The sequence below is a fragment of the Gobio gobio genome, assembly GCF_949357685.1.
Source record: "Gobio gobio genome assembly, chromosome: 5".
Lineage (NCBI taxonomy): Eukaryota > Metazoa > Chordata > Actinopteri > Cypriniformes > Gobionidae > Gobio > Gobio gobio.
Window position 1 is genome coordinate 2,180,407 of NC_137101.1, and position 20,000 is coordinate 2,200,406.

At 37.7% G+C, this 20,000-nt stretch overlaps 1 protein-coding gene across 2 annotated transcripts in view; it reads right to left on the bottom strand.

Moving 5' to 3' along the window:
* Positions 1-4,085: 4,085 nt before the first annotated feature.
* Positions 4,086-20,000, bottom strand: part of fam180a (family with sequence similarity 180 member A) — a 27,498-nt gene continuing 11,583 nt past the window's right edge. The window contains exons 2-4 of one of the 2 annotated variants that reach the window (XM_079817022.1): positions 18,383-18,484; positions 8,931-9,028; positions 4,086-5,223 (exon numbers count right to left, since the gene is read on the bottom strand). In XM_079817022.1, coding sequence (XP_079673148.1) covers positions 4,894-5,223; positions 8,931-9,028; positions 18,383-18,467 — 513 coding nt within the window. In that variant the 5' untranslated portion in view covers positions 18,468-18,484 and the 3' untranslated portion in view covers positions 4,086-4,893. Of the gene's footprint in view, positions 5,224-8,930; positions 9,029-18,382; positions 18,735-20,000 lie in introns of those variants that run through there. The other variant, XM_079817021.1, reaches the window with a different exon arrangement.

Sequence of the window (20,000 nt, forward strand, 5' to 3'; positions counted from 1 at the left end):
CGGTCAAGGACGGGATAATGGTGATATTGGGAGATGCATTATCTCAGGAGAAACGACAAGCCTCGCAAGGACACAGAGCTCATCCTGCAGACCAACAAAACATTTATGCAAAGAATGTGATCTGTCATTGTGAAGGTGAACGTATGCAGACATGCGTCCCAATTCGCCTACTTATGCTACGTCCTAAAAGTATGTACTCTTTTTGTGAAGAAAAAGTACATACTTTTGAGCAGGGCCGTGCAGAGAGTTCGTCAGGGGCAGGGGCTCAAATGTAAAAAAGGGGCAATATGTAAATCTATATAAATATGTAAATATTTATAATATATAATAATATTTATACATAACATATATATATATATATATATATCCTTATGCTCATCAAGCCTACATTTATTTAATCAAAAATACAGAAAAAAACAGTAGCCTAATATTGTGAAATATTATTACATTGTGTTCTTTTTAACTTTTTATTAATCCAAGAATCTTGAAAAGAGTATCACAGTTTCCACCATTGACATTAAATCCTCATATTAGAATGATTTCTGGATGATCATGTGACACTGAAGAGTGGAGTAATGATGCTGAAAATACAGCTGTGATCACAGGAATAAATTATATTTTAAATTATTTTAAAATAGAAAACCATTATTTTAATATATTTCGCAATATTGCAGTTTTTTATCAAATAAATGCAGGCTTGATGAACATAAGAGACTTATTTCATAATGCTGCATAATATTCAAAAATAGTATAATAAAGTCCTTTCACGTCACCATTTCGCCAGTCTACACTTCACATAGCCTAATAGGCCTGTAGGTGCCGGTGGCACTTGGGTTTTGTTAACTTTGATAGTTTCATGAAATAGTAAATTATGTATCAATATAGGCTACATAAATACAAGTGAAATTAACACTACTTATCATTAATGCGACTTTTGATGCTGTGGTTTTGTGCAGGAATTTGTTTGTTGTTTGTTAAAATCCATTTTGTCAGTGATGCAATTTATAAAATGAGCCAAACCGCATGAAATTGTTCCACAAACGTTAGTTCGTCTGTCCATGTAATTTTCAACCGATTTATGAATAAGAACAGAAAATTACCGCTTCACATCGCCCAATGGAATTTGAACTTGCTTAGCCAGATCACGATTGGTTGGTGTATAGCCTATACATGACAAACGGGCATTGGTGAATTGTGTAATACTTTAAAATATATAGCTAATATATACAGGGTTGCCAACTTTTGAGATCACGTTGGACTGAGATTTTCTTTTCTTTGGGGGGGGGGGGGGGGGGGTACTTAACCAATTACCGTACGATTATATCGATTTCAGTATCAATTCATAGCCTGCTGTACATATAAGATTATATCGTATATCGATTTCAGTATCAATTCATAGCCTGCTGTACATATAAGATTATATCGTATATCGATTTCAGTATCAATTCATAGCCTGCTGTACATATAAGATTATATCGTATATCGATTTCAGTATCAATTCATAGCCTGCTGTACATATAAGATTATATCGTATATCGATTTCAGTATCAATTCATAGCCTGCTGTACATATAAGGAAATAAGGATATGTAGGCTACGTTATTAACATTTTAAAATTTCCCATTTAAAGAAATCTAGTGTTTGATCATATCAAAATATTTATTAAAATGCAAAACTGCAATACTTTTGAGCAACTAGATTAGATACATGTATATTGATTAAAGAGCCATAAAGGCACCAGTGGGTAATGGCATTACAAATGGAAATTATTATTTTTCAAGCCACAAAATGACTCTAATTTGCCTCTTTGAATAAGAATTCTCTAATTCAACCTTAATACTAATTGTAATATAAATAAGAAAAATATTAGAAGAAAAATATTTTAAGTGGTCAGGACCATAATTATTGCACAGATAGTATTTAGTACCAAAATATCTCAAAATATTCAATTAATATTTTTGAACTAAAATATAGAACATTTATTCAATTGAAAAATAGTTAAGGTGTATGGTCACATTTGACCATCAATGTGTATGAGTGTATGAGGGCTAAATACAGGAAAAACATTAACATTAATGTTAACAATGTTGCATCTCCATCACTCTCTATAATAAAACGATCCTGTATGGTTGACGTAATAATCAATGCACACTATGCTGTACTGTTTACCAAAACTTGCTGCAAACACCTGAAGTGGAGATGTTGTGTATCAAGCCATTCAAATGCATTGACACAGCGCTAGAAGTATTGAGAGCTCCGTGGAGCACGTGACCGCGCGCGCACCCGCGAGATGAGAGAGCATGTCGCATCTCCGTTTTTCAACACTCTGGCTTTAACTGTTCTGCCATATTAGCGCCAAAACGCTATTTATTGTTTGAATTTCGCATTAAAACTTAAACAAATCTAAAAGCTTAGACTTTGTTTAATATCAAAAGCAGGTTTGGCAGTTTGGCGTGAGATTAAGTTGGGCAGCGTGAGAGCGTGAGACAGAGCCTGAAAGCGTGAGTGTTTCAGGCTCTGGCAACCCTGTATATAGCTTTGTTATATAGCTTTGTATATACAAAGTTGGCAACCCTGTATATAGCTTTGTAATTAAATCAACACATTAGCTCTGATTATGGATGAAAAAAAAAATATTGGTTTACTTTTTTCCCGTGAGGCCACACGCTCTCTGAAAGGACCATATTTGGCTCGAGAGCCGTTTCCGAACAGTGGAAACTCAGCTGTCAATCAAAACGCACGCGACCCATAGCAACGCGTTACGGCAACGCCTCAACAGAAATTGTCCGACTTTTGAGCCGTCCGTTACTATTGTATGCATTTTCATGTTATAATAATCACATTTATTTAGTTTTATTGACCACGATATTATCATTGATATTTGTCTGAGAGGGGCACTTTTGATTCATTTTGAAAAAGGGCAGGGGCTCGAGCACCCAAATGATGCACTTTTAAAAGGTAAGACGTTTAATCAGTAAGATTTTAAATGATCAGCACATTTGAATCAAAATAACTTGTACATTAAAGCCTGCTTGTGTAGATTATTCATCATTAAAAAATATATATTTTAAAAACAACATCGCTGTAACTACATACTCATGCTACATACACAAGTCGATGTGTAATAAAATGATTGAAAATCAATGCATTTATTGACTATTAATTACCAAAAAGCGCAGTTCTGTCACTGTGACTATCAATTTGAATTGCCCGTCAAAGCACTTCCTGGAACTATTCGAGGTCTACATGAATCACGTGACTATCAAGCGTTTTGAACTTCCGTTGTCGCAACTCTCTCTATGGCTCTGGGACGTACTACTTCGTCATCTTTAACGGACTCTGTTGCTTAGTTACGCGAGTCCCGTCACCGTAAACTGTACCTGTCAATCATCGTCACAGTTCAAATCCTTCACATTCAATTTAATTTCCTACCGTATCGGAGAGAAATATAGTAGCACCTTGATCTGCCATTCGTGGGTCTTTAATGCAGAGACTCCTCTCATGTGTTTGCAAAGTTAACGGCCAAACGTATCATTACAAAAGTTCTCAAAGCTGCTGCAGGTGAAATATAATGTGGCTAACATTGAATACATATCTTTTCGTCAGGTTAAATACTGATAATTGCTCACTCAAGCCCCTTATAATCCTCGCTACTTAACCGTCAGACTCGCGTAACCGTCATGTTTGTAGTTTTTTAACACTTTTTATCCGCGTTTGTAGTTCTCGCAATGGGTTGTGGGCAAGAGTGCGCACTTCGAATTCTGACCGGAAATAGTAGACCATCCGGGAATCTTTGGAATACTCTTTTCAACATACTACGATTTGGGACATACTAGTTATTTTTTCGAATACTATTTAGTACGGATAGTATGCGAATTGGGACACAGATACTCATCTGAGCACAGTGAAGCGACTGCAATTGACCTATCGGTAAGCCCCGCCCCCCTTAGTTACTGTTGCTAACTCAGACAAACAAACGGAGTTGCTATATCTTACAATGACAGCTGTCAATGTGAAAACCCAATCCTGAGATGTTTTTGGACACAGATTGTAGCGTATATCCCGTCTGAATGATGGACAAACTTTACTGATGGTTTATCAAGTTTATTGTGTCCTTTTTCACTCCAAAAAAATCATCGTAAGAGCTGAACAAACAAAGCATAAGAAGTGCGCATTAACGTCTCATTCACAAACTCTCTCTCTCTCCGTTGCATTACCATTAACACACACAGCAAATTACACAAAAACACTCACACAACTAATGGTAAACAAACATACACACAGACTGTATGACTTTTCAGGGGTGAAGTTAATAACTGGTAAACTTTGTATGATCTGCAAAAAAACTCTGATAAACTGCGTGCAAGCTCTTCCTTTCACTATAATACCCATCAGAATAGGAGTCAGATAATGTAGACCTTAAACATCTAAAATTACATTAATTTACATATAACCAGTTTAATATGGAGAGGCAGTGAAATGTAGACCTTCGTGTTTTTGGCCTACATGACGTGAGAACAGTTAGTTATTTCGGTTTGTATGTTAGCTGGGACTTTAATCGTAACTTAACGAGAGTTTGTCAAACAGAAAATCCTCTCAGGATCGCTGGAGTCAGTGTTACAGAACCTCAGGCACGACATTTGAGCATTTCTGTAGCATAAACACCATCAAACCGATGAGAGCTTCGGATAATGTTTCTCTATGGCGCTGAAACCTAAAGATGTCCGAGTTCCGGTCCCAGCGCAACTGATACTCAACTGCTATTGGCTCATCTGCGTTCGAGGGGAGGGGCTTACCGATAGGTCAATTAGACACGCCCAGTCCAGTCAATGCTTCTCAACCGGTCTTGCTCAAACCATATTCATCCTCTTAAAGCTACAGTGTTGCATTATTGTCACTCCGGCCGCAGGTCTTCTTTAATGGCTTTATACAGTTGTAGGAGTGAGTTTGCCCACAGCTCCCTCTGGTGGCCGGGGTCGGTATGTTGGAGTTGCTGTGCCGTAAACACCATCGTGAGGACGGTACGCTCGAAGTCCTCCATCCGCAGCGAGCCACGCCGCAGAGCCAGATGAGCACTGAGACGCTGGATCTCAGAGAGGCTTCTGGGAAGAACGTCCTCACACAGGACCTCCAGAACCTCCATCTTCCGCATGGACGCCAGTTCCCGATCCGATACGTGGAGCGTCCCGTGTGCAGCGTCCATGTACGCACCCGACAACAACACCTGCAAGACAACGTTTGCTCATAACATTGAGAGAACCTTGCCATAACGTTCTGAGAACATTATCAAAGACCAGATAATGTTGAATGAACGTTCTATTAACGTTACTGGAAGAACGTTTGCTCATAACGTTGAGAGAACCTTGACAAAACATTCTAAGAACATTATTAAAGACCAGATTACTTTGAATGAATGTTCTATTAACGTTACTGGAAGAAGGTTTGCTCATAACATTGAGAGAACCTTGAGAGAACGTTCTGAGAACATTATCAAAGACCAGATAACGTTGAATGAACGTTCTATTAACGTTACAGGAAGAACGTTTGCTCATAACGTTGAGAGAATCTTGACAGAACGTTCTGAGAACATTATCAAAGACCAGATAACGTTGAATGAACGTTCTATTAACGTTACTGGAAGAACGTTTGCTCATAACGTTGAGAGAACCTTGACAAAACATTCTAAGAACATTATTAAAGACCAGATTACTTTGAATGAATGTTCTATTAACGTTACTGGAAGAAGGTTTGCTCATAACATTGAGAGAACCTTGAGAGAACGTTCTGAGAACATTATCAAAGACCAGATAACGTTGAATGAACGTTCTATTAACGTTACAGGAAGAACGTTTGCTCATAACGTTGAGAGAATCTTGACAGAACGTTCTGAGAACATTATCAAAGACCAGATAACGTTGAACGAACGTTCTATTAACGTTACAGGAAGAGAACCTTGCAAGAACGTTCCCTGTTAGCTGTAAAGCAGAAGTCAATGTTGCAAAGTTCCTCCATTATGAAGCAAATCTGATTCAGTTATGAAGACAATAGTGTCATTACTGAGATCAAGTTTTGTCCTCATCTGATATTGTCAGTGCTGTCAAACGGATGATATTAAGTCTTTCGAAACCAATTTATCAGAGGCACATAAATACAAAATAACTGATTCGCATTGGCATCGATTCAGTGACATTCGGCCACTGATTGAAACAGCTGTTATGGAAGATGAATATCTGCAGTCTGATGAGCGTTCGGTCCCATGTCGCGTTCGATCATCAGTCTTCAGATATCAGCCGGAGTCATGCAGACTCACACCGCTGGAATAATAATATGTCTCTTTTTTGTTTTTTGGATTGAATCTCAAATGGAGATCTTGTTTATCTCTCGGTATGCAGCGGCTGATGGAGCTGACAGCTGGAGAGATTGCAGAGCTCAGCACAACTCAATAACTGAATAAACTCAAGCGTATGAAGAGATAATAAGAGCTGAGGTATTGATCGCTTCCTTCATTCAGCGAACGATGCCGAAAACCACATTAAACCCCGCAGATAAACAACACAAAAGACAGTTTCATTGCTCAGCAAACTTTAGCATCTCCTAAAATGTCTTGTTAGAAGAAAAACAGTCTCGAATGAGTAGATGCAGAGCTGTTTTGAAACTTTGAGCTCATATTAAAATAGTTGGAGACATTGTTGAGATCTCTAGAAGACGCATGTGAGATGTGGGTAATTTAGAATCTCAAAGAAGGCATCAGACCAAGTGCATTTAAAGGCATTTTAAGCTGATTGTAGCCTGAGAAATCATAAATATAGTCACTGGTAAAATAATTTAATGTTTTTTTACTTTCAACCAATAGGTGGCGCTGTGGCCAGAGAGAGGTGAAAATGACACACGCAAAGCCTCAAGAGTCATTTTGGCATTATGCCTCAACTTTGTTGCTGCGCTATACGAAAACGGTTTAGTCTATTGACATGAAATCCATAAAGTTTTGTTGGCACCGTCTGATGATGATACGATTCGATTTTGGTGAAAATCGGACAAACGATCTAGGAGGAGTTCGAAAAAGTAGGTTTTGAAATAAAATCAAAATGGCAGACTGGAAGTTCTGACAAATATGGCAAAATGATTCATTACGATAGACAAAATTAATCAAAAGTTACTAGCATTTTTGGAAATTTTTGGAAGTTGCCCCAAAACTTTTTGAGTACCTTCAAGGCACGGAGCAGAAGACACATACCGAGTTTCGTAACGATACGCCATTGCGTTCGTAAAATATAGCATTTTTCGAAAAAATTCAAAATGGCTGACGCCCCAAAATGGCCGATATGGGAAAATTGGATATCGTATGACTCGGAATGATGCACCGAATCTTGAGAACATTATTAAAGACTAGATAACTTTGAATTAATGTTCTATTAACGTTACTGAACAAATGTTCTTCCAGTTTTGTTGTTTTTGGCCAAAGCGTTCAAAAGTTACAAGCAAAAATGTCAAATTTTCATATCTCCTGAACACTAGGTGGCACTGCGTTGAAACTTTGCAAGTCACCTCAAGTCATGGTTGTCATAACACACACCAAGTTTGGTCAGAATACGCTAAAGCGTTGCAGAGATATAGCTTCACATTAATTTTGGCGAGCACTTCGTTAAATTCATTCGCACGTTTTTCGAGAACGGTTTGACGAATCAACTTGAATTCCATAACTTTTTGCCGCCATAGTCGGTAGATGATCTGGTTAGATTTTCGTGTAAATCAGAGCAATGGCCTAGGAGGAGTTTGAAAAAGTAGGTTTTGAAATAAAATCAAAATGGCGGACAGGAAGTTCGGACAAATATGGCAAAATTGGTACCTATGGTCTCGGCAAGACCCGCGAAATATATCAAGACCAGATTCATTACAATAGGCAAAATTAATCAAAAGTTATTAGCATTTTTGGAAGTTGCCCCAAAACATTTTGAGTACCTTCAAGGCACGGAGCAAAAGACACATACAGAGTTTCGTAACAATATGCCAATGCGTTCATAAAATATAGCATTTTTGAAAAAAATTCAAAATGGCTGACGCTCCAAAATGCCCGATATGGGAAAATTGGGTATCGTATGACTCGGAATGATGCACTGAATCTTGAGAACATTATTAAATACCAGATAACTTTAAATAAATGTTCTATTAACGTTGCTGTTTTGTGATTTTTGGCCAAAGCGTTCAGAAGTTATAAGCAAACATTAAAATGTTTCATATCTCCTGACCACTAGGTGGCACTGCGTCGAAACTGTGCAAGTCACCTCAGGTCATCACACCAAGTTTGGTCAGAATACGCTAAAGCGTTGCGGAGATATAGCTTCACATTAATTTTGGCGGGTACTTCATTAAATTCATTTGCACGTTTTTCGCGAACGGTTTGACAAATCAACTTGAATTCCATAACTTTTTGTCGTCATGGTCTGTAGATGATCTGGTTAGATTTTCGTGAAAATCCGAGCAACAGAGTTTGCAGTTCGAAAAAGTAGGTTTTTCAGAAAATTCAAAATGGCGGAAAAACTTTCATGACGGAAAATGAATCGAATCGTCTTGAGCTATTAGCTCAAAAGTTATTAGCACAAACGTGAGTGCAACTTTGGACAGTTGGTGGAGGGATTGAGTTAGAGACTCCAAATTTGCTGTGGTGACAGATCAGACTGTCCTCTATCAGTGTGCCAAATTTCATAATGTTCTCACAAGCGGTTCTATGGGCGGCCATAGACTCAAGAGCGGAAGAAGAAGAACGCCAACGATTACAACAGATGCCCACACACCTTCAGTGCTTGGCCCCTAATAAGCATGTCCTTAAAGCTGCTTTGAAACCATATGTATTGTGTCAAGCACTACAAATAAACTTGAATTGGATGGATATCATGTGTGATTTTTCTTTCATGAGGGTAAATCTCACGGCACCTCATACAGAAGGCTGGCGTCTTCCACAGATTTCTGGAAGGAGGGGTTGAGCAGGGCCGGCGTCCCTCGCTTCACTCTGAAGGCTGATGGATACAAAGCTGAGAGACAGAGAGAATCATGGGTAATGTGACTGACACTCTACCTTTATATAACACTGAAAAAACACTACAATAATTTACAACATAAAACCCTATAGTATATGAGACAAAACTATGAATTATTGCAATGAAAAACCATCAAATGTGATTCTGGGAATGTCTTCTTTCCCAGCAAACAGAATGTTTTTCTAGCATTCCCATTAAATGTTATTTCTGAACGTTCTTTGAATGTTCAAAATGTCATGCGAAAGTTAAGTGAACATTATGGGAACGTTACTTTTGCATATTACATCTGAACATTCTTAGGTAGTAACATAAAAAAAAAAAAAAAAGTAAACCAAGCAGGCTAAAACGGAAATGTTTCAGGAAAATACGCTGCATTATCGAACTATGTTTTTTGTGTTAACGTTCTGAGAACATTATTAAAGACCAGATAACGCTGAACGAACGTTCTGTTAGCGTTATTGGAAGAACGTTTGATCATAACGTGGTGTGGTCAGAGTGAGGTGACAATGACACGCAAAGTTTGGTGTCGATACGCCGAAGCATTGCAGAGATACAGCCTCAAGAGTCCTTTTGGCATCATGCCACAACTTTGTTGCTGCGCTATAAGAAAACGGTTTCGTCTATTGACATGAAATCCATAAAGTTTTGTTGGCACCGTCTGATGATGATATGATTCGATTTTGGTAAAAATCGGACAAACGATCTAGGAGGAGTTCGAAAAAGTAAGTTTTGAAATAAAAACAAAATGGCGGACAGGAAGTTTGGACAAATATGGCAAAATTGGTCTCGGCAAGACCCTAGGAATATATCAACACCAGATTCATTACAATAGGCAAATTAATCAAAAGTTATTAGAATTTTTGAAAATTTTTGGAAGTTGCCCCAAAACTTTTTGAGTACCTTCAAGGCACGGAGCAGAAGACACATACATAGTTTCGTAACGATACGCCAATGCGTTCGTAAAATATAGCATTTTTCAAAAAAATTCAAAATGGCTGACGCCCCAAAATGGCCGATAAGGGGAAAATTGGGTATCGTATGACTCGGAATGATGCACCGAACATTATTAAAGACCAGATAACGTTGAACGAACATTCTATTAGCGTTACTGGAAGAACGTTTGTTCATAACATTGAGAGAACCTTGACAGAACGTTCTGAGAACATTATCAAAGACCAGATAACGTTGAACGAACGTTCTATTAACATTACAGGAAGAACGTTTGTACATAACGCTGAGAGAACCTTGACAGAACGTTCTGAGAACATTATCAAAGACCAGATAACGTTGAACGAACGTTCTATTAACGTTACAGGAAGAACGTTTGTACATAACGTTGAGAGAACCTTGACAGAACGTTCTGAGAACATTATCAAAGACCAGATAACTTTGAACGAACGTTCTATTAACATTACTGAAAGAATGTTTCATAACGTTGAGAAAACCTTGACAGAACGTTCTGAGAACATTATCAAAGACCAGATAACGTTGAACGAACGTTCTATTAACGTTACAGGAAGAACGTTTGTACATAACGTTGAGAGAACCTTGACAGAACGTTCTGAGAACATTATTAAAGACCAGATAACTTTGAACGAACGTTCTATTAACGTTACTGAAAGAATGTTTCATAACGTTGAGAAAACCTTGACAGAACGTTCTGAGAACATTATCAAAGACCAGATAACGTTGCACGAACGTTCTATTAACGTTACAGGAAGAACATTTGTACATTACGTTGAGAGAACCTTGCCAGAACGTTTTGAGAACATTATCAAAGACCAGATAACGTTGAACGAATGTTCTATTAACGTTACTGAATGTTTCATAACGTTGAGAAAACCTTGACAGAACGTTATGAGAACATTATTAAAGACCAGATAACTTTGAACATACATATACATGCATACACACACACACATACCCGTAAATACACCTATATATGTCCAATAATGAGGTTATATTCCTGTAGTGGATGCGAGGAGTTGCACTTTCAAGGACCTGCATCAATGTGTGTTTATTTTCAAAAACTTCCCAGGGCCTTGGACAAACAAATTTCAAATTCACAAACTTTCAAGGATTTCAAGAACCCTGGATATAGACAATGAGTGATATTGATGACTTTTAATACAATTTTATAGCCTATAAAAATGATACCAATAAGTATTTTAAACTCACACTTTAAAATGCCTTAAAGATATCAAACCCAGATGATGATCTTATACTAACCACTGCCTGTTATTTCTACACCTCGTGGAAAGCCAGCGGTCAGTGTTTGTGAGGTTTTAAAGGCCGGTTTGGAGCAGGAGGGTGAAGTTTGTGAAGGATGACCGACACACATCTGCAGCTGATCGCTCCAAACAGATGTGGAATGCCTGTGATGTCGGCGACATCCTGAGCGAGTCGAACACATGACCCTTCAGCTTCCACTGAGTTTCTGTTCCCTCGTCTGGATTAACTGGTTAACTTCACTAATTAGTTGTTGAATGACTGATCCATCCATCCCACTTCAAATATAATCCCCTTGCCCTTCACTATCCGTGTTTTCTGCAACAGTGCGTCACAGATGCGGCTCCATCAGATCCGTGTCTTTCGTCTGCAGTGCAGATGTTAAACAGCTGTCCTGATGGAACCAGACCGATATCTCACAGCGACAGGCGCCGCGCTGTCAGTCATCCGCTGACACGCTCACCAACAGCCAATCAGACGCAGACGTGCAGCTGCTGCACACATGTGCTGCCAAAACATGTCAGTGTGTTCAGCATTATTATGCAATGTGTTGATTTCATTTCCACTGAAACAGGATGACGGGGCGGGGCTTATCAATGAGCTCCTCCCCTTTAAAAAAAATAGCCAATAGCGTTTAGTTAATATCATATCTCAGAGCCGTTGAGCTGGGTAATCTCCTCCATATCACTTTGAAATATCACTGTGCAGAATTCAAACAGAATTTCATCACCTTTAAAGAACTTTTAGGGTAAGTTGCGCAAGGTTTGCGGGAACATCCCATCATACGTGGGGGTAGGTAAGTGATTTTTATCACTTACCGCTATGACGCGGTTCGGCGGCAACCGGGCAGCAACCAATGGGAATGTAGAAGTGCTCCATTCCAGAGAACGTTCTATTAACGTTACTGGAAGAACGTTTGCTCATAACGTTGAGAGAACCTTGACAGAACGTTCTGAGAACGTTATTAAAGACCAGCTAACTTATAATAAATGTTCTATTACCGTTACTGGAAGAACGTTTGCTCATAACGTTGAGAGAACCTTGACAGAACGTTCTGAGAACGTTATTAAAGATCAGATAACTTTGAACGAACGTTCTATTAACGTTACAGGAAGAACGTTTGCTCATAACGTTGAGAGAACCTTGACAGAACGTTCTGAGAACATTATCAAAGACCAGATAACTTTGAACGGACGTTCTATTAACGTTACAGGAAGAACGTTTGCTCATAACGTTGAGAGAACCTTGACAGAACGTTCTGAGAACATTATCAAAGACCAGATAACTTTGAACGAACGTTCTATTAACGTTAAAGGAAGAACGTTTGCTCATAACGTTGAGAGAACCTTGACAGAACGTTCTGAGAACATTATCAAAGACCAGATAACTTTGAACGAACGTTCTATTAACGTTACAGGAAGAACGTTTGCTCATAACGTTTAGAGAACCTTGACAGAACGTTCTGAGAACATTATCAAAGACCAGATAACTTTGAACGGACGTTCTATTAACGTTACAGGAAGAACGTTTGCTCATAACGTTTAGAGAACCTTGACAGAACGTTCTGAGAACATTATCAAAGACCAGATAACTTTGAACGGACGTTCTATTAACGTTACAGGAAGAACGTTTGCTCATAACGTTTAGAGAACCTTGACAGAACGTTCTGAGAACATTATTAAAGACTAGATAATGTTCTATTAACGCGGTCCGTCGGCAACCAATGGGAATGCAGAAGTGCTCCGCTTGAGATGATTCCAGAGAGCGCAGTGCTGTAAACTTTGGTTCCGACCACATTAGTTCCCAAGCAAAAAATGGAGGAGAGGTTGATCATTGCTATGGCGGGTTTGATAAGAAGGCGCGCAACATTATACAGGGCCTGAAATTAACTTATGCCACAGGGACTTTTTACCAGCCACTTTTTTTTTTCTCCTCGACATTAATCATGTTCACGTGCTTGTCCGGATTGTTGTAGATATAATTTATTCTGAAGAAATATTCTCACCAGTGTTCAATCAGCTTTGACATATTTCAATCTGCATATCTTTGATATTTTTACCTTTTATAAAGGGCATTTTTTCCATAATCTTATTAAATATAGGCTATGCTTCAGCTTTCAGTTTATATTCTAAAATTTGATCTATAAATTAAATTAGAATAATAAGACACTGTAGGGCTGTTACCAATCAAATTAAATAATTTGCACTGAAAAATTACAACTGCATTAAAAAATGTTATGAGATTGTTATAAATATACAAATAAGAAAAGTTGGAAAGAATGTTTAAACATGAAAGTAAACCACCAGTAGGTGGCGGCAGGTGACCGTCTTAATGAGTGAGTCATCGAGTCGATTCGTTCAAACGGATGATTCATTCAAGAATGAGGCAGTCGTTTATGAATAGGTCATTGAATCTTTGATACAAACGATTCATTCAAACGCTGAATCATTCAGTAACATTGATTTCTCCTCGAGAGGCTGCGCGAGCGTCAACAGCGCAACATTGTTACTGTCAGTTTATTATACATTATATATTATTATTATCCATTATCGATCGCCACTTACGCTAAATTAATGTATAGTCATTCTTGCATTTTGTTGATTCCCTAGTTTTTTGTTATCGATGTTTTAATCTGTCTAGTAAAATTCTCTTTCACTTGCCCCTTCAAAAATCCACTTGTCCCACAAACTTTGTTCTTCAACTTGTAAGAATACACATTTAAGTGCTGTCAAGTTATTAACAAAATCAATATAAGTAATAATAACTCTTACAATATACATTTAAAAAAATATATTTTTATTAATTGATGTCCCGTGTCACCAAAGGCACCGCTAAGGGGGGGAAGTTAGGACGATTCTAAGGACTCACGCACTTTTGGCCCCCCAGAGATTGGTTTTATTAGTAGTAACAGTACTAGTAGTAATGTAATAGAAATTATAAATGTATAATCTACAAAAGAGTTACAAATATAACAAAATTATGGCTTATTTCTGGCAAAATCCAGCAACCGCTCATGCTCATGGGTAAAACGACATTTGATCAAATCCCACTCCGACATGAAATTTCTCTGTACTGTAGGCTAATATACTTCTTGTAGCCATTAAGAAAAGGTATTTAGTTTTACATTTATATTTAAATATCATGTTTTTTTTATGTCTATATATGTTCTCAATCTGTCAATCGATGTTGATTGTGAAAAGTGAACAGCATGAGTGAGAAAGGACACATAAGATGCGCAATCATTATGTTTTGTTTTGTAGAAAGCCTTTCTTTAAAGTAAATTTTTGTATAAATTGTATCTTAATTTGAATCAATGTTTCATCAGCCAATTGGGGCATTCTGGGTTGAGCGAGTAGAGCTTAATTGGTCAGTATTATTAAATTGCAGACAAAGATTTGGGATAGCTAGGTTGGTGCGGTAGAGAGCCCAACATCATATTCTTTCATAGGGCCCAAAATTGCTAGCGGCGTCATCCTGACAGCTGTTAATCTGAGTCCACAGATATAGCCCTACTGCAGCTCGAACTAAATTAATATTATTATTACTGGTAAAGTTACCGCGTACTGGACATTTTCTCACCGCTTCCCAACTCCCAACATGCACACGACGCACACACATCTGTGCAACTGTTGTTGTACTGTAGCCTACGTCAGTGTTGCATTATTACCTCGTCCCATCTCCCCAACAGTTTAACACTCGCACATCCAAACGTAGAAGGGTCTCATCTTCTTTCCGAACGAACGTAGTCGCATCCTCTCAAACTGCCCAATGAATCCCTCAATTCTCATTGGCTATCCCAATGTGGCAGGTAGATTGACAGTGTTACCCGCCAATTGCAAAATTCACCCGCATTTGGCGCGCGGTCGGGTGTTAATTTCAGGCCCTGGTAGACATTAAAAACTAATTTAAGTTACTAAAACTTTAAACTTTCAAAAGGAAATATAGAAATAAAATATGAACACAAACTATATTAGAAAAATCAATGATATTACAATAAAACTATTATATTTCTGCTTTATGACACAATAAAAAATTAAACTTTAGAGAAAAAATTATTATTATTACTATTAATTCTAAAGGCCTGATCATGTTATTTGTGTTAATGTTGTGTATTTACATAATTGTTATAATATTTCAGTTTTTCTGTTTTTTTTTTTTTATCAAATAAATGCTTTATTTATGATTTTATTTATAAATTACCGCGTGGTCGGGTGGCCCTGATTAGCCTATATATCTAACGTTCTAAATGTTCACAGGACGTTTTTTTGTTCGCTGTGAAAAGCAAAGCGCCAGTGAACATCCTTTATTTGTTCATCACAGCAGCACGCAGAGTTTGTGTCATTAGCACTTTGTTTTGATTAAAGGACCTGTGAGCTGGAAAATCCCCTCGGAGGCGAGTAACTGAACATCTCTGTTAGTTCTCACAGCTCGCTGCGGCTCATATAATCCCACCAGCGCTTCTCCAGTCCAAACACCAGCACCAGCGGCTCGGCCTGCTTCCCCTCGGACTAATCTAATGGAACGCCACAGCGGATAAACAGAGGAACCCGTCATCTGGGCCCTCGGAGGTAGACATGTGCCGGTAAACGGTAATACGATATACCGCAATAATAAACATGCACAATATTGTTATCGTGGGCACTTCAAAATGCCGTGAATAATTATTTATTACGAATTATTCCGATTTTTAGAATGCATATTAAGAATACTTTACCATCAACTGTTTAAAATGAACAACACGTCAAAGAGGAACACACACTGATGTTAACAAACCCAGCCGAGCACATGGCGGAACAAGTGAAGGAGACGCACATTCACTCTCTGACAGCAGGTAACCCTCGTAAACAAGATACAGTGCTCATCACATAACCTAATACTTAATACTTTAAGACTTAAAGGATTAGTTCACTTTCAAATAAACTTTTGCTTATTTTACTCACCCCCTTGTCATCCAAGATGTCCATGTCTTTCTGTCTTAAGTCGATTGGATGTTTAACGGCTATTAATGTTTAATACATATTTTTAATGAAAATGAAAAGAGAGCCTTAAGAATTGTAAATAAAACTACTTATAGAGCACCAACTAACCCACTTTTCATCAAAATAAAAGCACTAAAATTCAGAGATTTGGTAGAACTAAAAACTGCACAAATTATGTATAAAATATATAACCAACAATTATCAAAAATTATCCAAGGGTTGTTTCAAATGAGAAAGAGCAAGTACTATCTGAGAGGACATTTGGTATTACAAAGGAAAATTATAAGAACAAATGTTAAGAATCACTGCATTACAACCAAAGGAGTTCATTTATGGAATAACTGTATGAAAACATGAGTAATTTTAAGAGAATATTTAAAATGAAAATATTGAAGGGATATGAAAAGGAATTGAGATGTTAGTATCGTATACTGACCGTATGTTTTTGGGATTATATAAAAAGTCTAGTTTGGTTGGTTTTATTGGGTGTAATATAGATAAATGGAAAAGAAGATGATGGAAATGTGTATACGTACTGTAGTTATGAATGTATGCATCTGTGTAATATGTGAATATAAGCTCTGGAAGTAGATATATAGTGTATGTTTATGTAAATATGTAAAGCAACGATTCTATTTGTGTTAATTAAGGGAAAAATAGAGATAATGGAGGGGGGGGGTAGGACTAGAAAAGTTTTTTGAACTTCTTCCTACTCCTTTTTGAACATGGAAATTGTTTTGTTTTTCTATTTGAAGTACTTAATTCTTTATAATAATTTTGGAAGTGTGTATAGAGAAGTGTATGTTCTTTTTTATTTGGTATTTTTAATTATATTGTAAGTATGTAGGAATGTATTATTTAGGTACATACATATTCTCTTCCTGTTATTTTTCTTCTTATTATTATTTTCTTTGATAATGTTCTCAGAACGTTCTGTCAAGGTTCTCTCAACGTTATGAGCAAACGTTCTTCCAGTAACGTTAATAGAACGTTCGTTCAACGTTATCTGGTCTTTGATAATGTTCTCAGAACATTCTGTCAAGGTTCTCTCAACGTTATGAGCAAACGTTCTTCCAGTAACGTTAATAGAACGTTCATTCAACGTTATCTGGTCTTTAATAATGTTCTCAGAACATTCTGTCAAGGTTCTCTCAATGTTATGAGCAAACGTTCTTCCAGTAACGTTAATAGAACGTTCGTTCAACGTTATCTGGTCTTTGATAATGTTCTCAGAACGTTCTGTCAAGGTTCTTTCAATGTTATGAGCAAACGTTCTTCCTGTAATGTTAATAGAACGTTCGTTCAACGTTATCTGGTCTTTAATAATGTTCTCAGAACGTTCTGTCAAGGTTCTCTCAACGTTATGAGCAAACGTTCTTCCTGTAACGTTAATAGAATGTTCGTTCAACGTTATCCGGTCTTTGATAATGTTCTAAGAACGTTCTGTCAAGGTTCTCTCAACGTTATGAGCAAACGTTCTTCCAGTAACATTAATAGAACGTTCGTTCAAAGTTATCTGGTCTTTAATAATGTTCTCAGAACGTTCTGTCAAGGTTCTTTCAACGTTATGAACAAACGTTCTTCCAGTAACGTTAATAGAACGTTCGTTCAAAGTTATCTGGTCTTTGATAATGTTCTCAGAACGTTCTGTCAAGGTTCTTTCAACGTTATGAACAAACGTTCTCCCAGTAATGTTAATAGAACGTTCGTTCAAAGTTATCTGGTCTTTAATAACGTTTTTTTGAATGTTCACAACTTAATATGAATAATAGCAAAATGTTATACTTTTGTTTGCTGGGCGGTCAGTATTGTGTTTGTTTGTGGTTAAGTAACATTTAAAAAAATTGTTCAAATAAAACACTCAATCAATCAATACTGCATTAAGAACCCCAGTGAGCAAGATCAAGGGGACTATGGTGAGAAAATCTCACTAGAAAGATACAAAGCAAACAAATACAATTCTAGAAAATATGTTTATGGCAAGAAAAGAGAGAAACATTTAAAAATTAAACAGTTCAAATGTTCGGTAAATGCTCTGAAATTTTTGGGGGGCCCCTTATAACGGACCCCAGTTTGAAAACCCCTGATCTAGTGTAGATAGCAAGTGCACTCACTGGTGTGGTGTAAGTGTGTGCTGTACCTCTCCTCCAATTAAGGGACGCCGTGATGGACATCTGACACATCAGCGCACACACACACAGAATCCGGAGGGCCATCATCCTCATACACCTCTTCTGACAGACTGTAAATAAACACAAGCTCACAGAGAGAGAGAGAGAGAGAGAGAGAGAGAGAGAGACCATCAGCCTCCTCCTGTTGTCCTTCAACACACTCCTTCCTCCTCCCTCTTTGACAGGCTGGAATGTGTGTGTGTTTCATCTGGAAGTCATTAAACTCAAAGACAATCTGTCCGTTTCATCTGTTTGCTGTCTCAAGTTCATCAGCACCAGCTCTTTCGTCCGGTTATCATCATTCAATAAAAACACAAGTTTCACTTTTGTGGACGCCTCCAATGAAAAGGGCCATTTTGAGTCTAGATGAGATCCGTGACAGTCTCAGGAATTCGGAGACTCTGTCGTTTTCCAGCGAATGCGCTGTTTTCATTGGCGTCTGACAGCGGGAGAACGTTCAGATGAAACAAGAGTCCGGCAAACGGACCACATTCTCACACATTAAAAACATCTGAATGCTTTCTGGGTCCAACTCACAAAAAAAATTTGAATTCAAGTGATACAATCAGAACAAAAGCCCGTTTTAACCCAGCGAACAGGGAAGGTTCTCTCAACGTTATGAGCAAACGTTCTTCCTGTAACGCTAATAGAACGTTCGTTCAACGTCATCTGGTCTTTGATAATGTTCTCAGAACGTTCTGTCAAGGTTCTCTCAACGTTATGAGCAAACGTTCTTCCAGTAAAGTTAATAGAACGTTCGTTCAACGTCATCTGGTCTTTAATAATGTTCTCAGAACGTTCTGTCAAGGTTCCCTCAACGTTATGAGCGAACGTTCTTCCTGTAAAGTTAATAGAACGTTCGTTCAAAGTTATCTGGTCTTTAATAATGTTTTTTTGAATGTTCAGAGGACATTTAGAAATAACGTTTTCATAACTTAATATGAATATTAGCAAAATGTAATGCTTTTGTTTGCTGGGCGGTCAGTATTGTGTTTGTTTGTGGTTAAGTAACATTTAAGAAAATTAGACAAACTAAAGTGTTTCAGGAAAGAACGTTCCATGAACATTATTAAAAACCAGATAACATTGAACAAACGTTCTATTAACGTTACAGGAAGAACGTTTGCTCATAACGTTGAGAGAACCTTGACAGAACGTTCTGAGAACATGTTAGTGAAGAGAAAAGCGCTGGGCCGCCGCCGGCGAGTCGATGCAGAAGCACCTGGTGTGATTTTAAGCTCCGGCTTATTGAAACCCGTCACACGCCGGTGTTTGAGAGCAGCAGATGCTGGAGATGTGGCTCAGATCTCACACCAGCTGCTCTGAGATCAGTCCAGCCACGGGTCACTGCGCAGCGACACACAGAAGAACCTGATCCCAGAACAGCCCTGCATCCCACAGCTAAATATTATCCAAGATATTTCTGCTAAAATTATGCTTTAAGGTCTTTATATATAATGCATTATAAAAGTATTTTAATGCATTAATTATGACTTATAAATTATATAATTTAACTATATTATGCTAACTTTCTGAAAACGTTATTTCAAAATGTTTTAATGCGAATGTAAAGGGAATATTCCATTT